This window comes from Herpailurus yagouaroundi, unplaced genomic scaffold (genome assembly GCF_014898765.1).
Source record: "Herpailurus yagouaroundi ecotype Mexico unplaced genomic scaffold, PumYag 67702, whole genome shotgun sequence".
NCBI lineage: Eukaryota > Metazoa > Chordata > Mammalia > Carnivora > Felidae > Herpailurus > Herpailurus yagouaroundi.
The window spans coordinates 3494222-3497474 of NW_024420501.1; the positions used below are offsets into that span (position 1 = coordinate 3494222).

General features: G+C 35.8%; 1 protein-coding gene across 1 annotated transcript; it reads right to left on the bottom strand.

Moving 5' to 3' along the window:
* Nucleotides 1–630: 630 nt before the first annotated feature.
* Nucleotides 631–1391, bottom strand: LOC121025801 (transcription factor BTF3 homolog 4-like). The gene has a single exon (XM_040468540.1). The coding sequence runs from the start codon at nt 1340–1342 to the stop codon at nt 866–868; it is 477 nt and encodes a 158-aa protein (XP_040324474.1). The 5' UTR covers nt 1343–1391; the 3' UTR covers nt 631–865.
* Nucleotides 1392–3253: the final 1862 nt, after the last annotated feature.

Here is a 3253-nt window from a genome sequence, read left to right on the forward strand (position 1 = left end):
TAAAAAGTTGAAGATGGAGTTGTTGTTCCTCAAGATGGGGGAAAAATGTCTTACAGAAAGAGGGGATTAGGCACTCACTTAACTCTATATGGAGAACATCCTTCTCAGGCTAGGTAGAAGATGAGGAAGAGCATTACCAAAGGCTGACCAGGCCACTGGGAGACCAAAGGGAGAGGGAAAAAGGCATTTAGGAAGAAAGCTAGAAGAAAATCTTCTGGGTCTGACTAGGTAAGTGAATCTAAGGCAACCACACCAAAGTATGCTATCCACTATGCCAACATGGAGCTGGTGGCAAAATATCTCAAGACATTTTAAAGCCAGAGAAATGTATGACAAATATGTTAACCAAGCAAATTGACCAAACTTCCAAGGGTAAAATCTCCTCAGATCTGAAATCCAAGATACTCACTTTTCATTAATTCTCTGCATTATTAGAAAAAAATAAAAAGTAACAAATGTAAAGATTTGTTTTATTTCTACTGGGGAACGAAGGAGGATAGATAGAACTGTTTTCCAATTTGCTCTCCACTGTATACACACATACCCACACACATACATACACATACACACACCAAAAATACTCCAACAAAAAACAAAACAAAAAACTGAGAATCAAACACCAAAACACCCTCAAACTGCACCAATACTTCGTATTTTGACCAAAAGAATAGATCCTGGGAGGAAGTGCAAAATGCAAAATCAAATGACCGAAAAATGCTGAACAAACAGCATTATTAATATACAAAATATTTATATTACTGAACGAGTAACAGTTGATGTTCTCCATGTCTGTAAAACTTTGGAACCACATAGCTGATTTGTTAAATCTAGTCCATGCCAGCTTCCAAACACCAGAAAAAATTTTTTAGTTAGCTTCATTCTTTGATGCCTCATCAAAATTTTCTACGAGATCTGGAACATCCTCCTCCTCCTCATCAATGTCTTCTGGTTTTGGTGCTTTGCTCTCCAACACTTGCCGAGGGAACTGTTCAGCTAACTTCCTAAGACTTGTTAAGCTGTCAGCACCAAGCTGACTTAATATTCCAGGAAGCATTTCTGTGATTGGTTTGGCTTCTGCATGACCAGTAATTGCAAAGGTGTTAGCAGAAAGGGAAGCTTGGACTTTGGGATTGTTGAAATGGATAACTGTCCCATCGTCTTTAATCATGTTCACCTCTTCAATACCAGCTATATTATTCACAGCCAGTTTTTTTAGAGAACTCTGAAGTTTTTTGTCATCATCTGTAGCTGTTCTATGTACCACCTTCTTCTTTCTGCGAGCTGTACCCTTGCCCCCTATCCGGACATGAGCCTGAAGTTTGGCTAACTTTTCTTGATTCATGCTGTTGGTAAATCTGAAGCGGGGAGGGTCCTTCAACAACAGCACGTGGCAAGAGCAAGATGGCTGCCTCCCATCCCCTTATCTTCAATCTGAAGGTGTCTTTAGGTCTAAAGTGGGTCTCTTGTAAACAGCATGTAGATGGATCTTGTTTTCTTATCCATTCTGTTACCCTATGTCTTTTGATTGGAGCATTGAGTCCATTGACGTTTAGAGTGAGTACTGAAAGATATGAATTTATTGCCATTATGTGGCTTGTAGAGTTGGAGTTTCTGGAATATATAAAGTTCTATATATATTTATATATATATAATTTATAAAATTCTCCCTCTATAAAATTCTATATATATATTTTTTTACCATCTTTTCTCCCCTCAGAGAGTCCCCCTTAAAATTTCTTGCAGGACTAGTTTAGTGGTCACAAATTCCTTTAATTTTTGTTCGTCTGGGAAACTTTTTATCTGTCCTATTTTGAATGACAGCCTTGCTGGATAAAGAATTCTTGGCTGCATATTTTTCTGATTCAGCACATTGAATATATCCTGCCATTTCTTTCTGGCCTGCCAAGTTTCTGTGGATAGGGCTGCTGCAAACCTGATCTGTCTTCCCTTGTAGGTTAGGGACTTTTTTCCCCTTGCTGTTTTCATGATTCTCCCCTTGCCTGAGTATTTTGTGAATTTGACTATGATATGCCTTGTTGATGGCCTATTTTTGTTGAATCTAATGGGGGTCCTCTGTGCTTCCTGAATTTTGATGTTTGTGTCTTTCCCCAGGTTAGGAAAGTTTTCCGCTATGATTTGCTCACATAACCCTTCTACCCCTATTTCTCTGTCTTCCTCTTCTGGGACCCCTATGATTCTCATGTTGTTCCTTTTTAATGAGTCACTGATTTCTCTAATTCTTAAATCGTGCTCTTTTGCCTTCATCTCCCTCTTTTTTTCTGCTTCATTATTCTCTGTAAGTTTGTCCTCTATATCGCTGATTCTCTGTTCTGCCTCATCCGCCCTTGCCGCCATGGCATCCATCCGTGATTGCAGCTCAGTTATAGCATTTTTAATTTCATTCTGGCTATTTTTTACTTCTTTCATCTCTGGAGAAAGGGATTCTAATCTATTTTTGACTCCAGCTAGTATTCTTATTATCGTGATTGTAAATTCTGGTTCAGACATCTTGCTTGTATCTGTGTTGGTTAAATCCCTGGCTGTCATTTCTTCATGCTTTTTCTTTTGGGGTGAATTCCTTCGTTTTGCCATTTTGAAGGGATAATAGGAATTAATGAGGTAGAAAAAATTAAAGAAATATTAAAATTAAAAAATTAAACACACACACACACATCTAATAAATGATGCTAGATCCTAGGTGTGTTTTGGTCCGGGTGTTGAAAGTGGCTTGACAGATTAGGGAAAAGAAAAGGGGGGGTGAAGGAAATCGTTTGAGAATTTGAAAAAATGAATACACTGAAGTAGACTAAAATGAGATGATGGGAGTAAAATGGAATTTAAAAAAATTTACACAAAAGTAAAGAATATAGTAGAAAAAAATTAAGGAAAAATATTTTTAATAAAAATTAAAAATAAACATGAATTTTTTTCTCTTTCTGTTTTCAAGAAAAAGAAACGAAAAAGAGAAAAAAATTGTTTGAAAATTTGCAAAAGTGAATACACTGTAGTAGACTAAAATAAAATGATGGAAGTTAAATAGAAACTTGAAAAAATTTACATAAAAGCAAAAAATACAGTAAAAAATTTAAATAAAAATATTTTTAATAAAATTGAAAGTAAAAACGAAGTTTTTCTCTTTCTGCATTCAAGAAAAAGAAAAGAAATGACAAAGAGAAAAAAGAAAAAAAGGAAATCGTTTGAAAATTTGAAAGGTGAATACACTGAAATAGACTAAAATAAAATGATGGAAGTA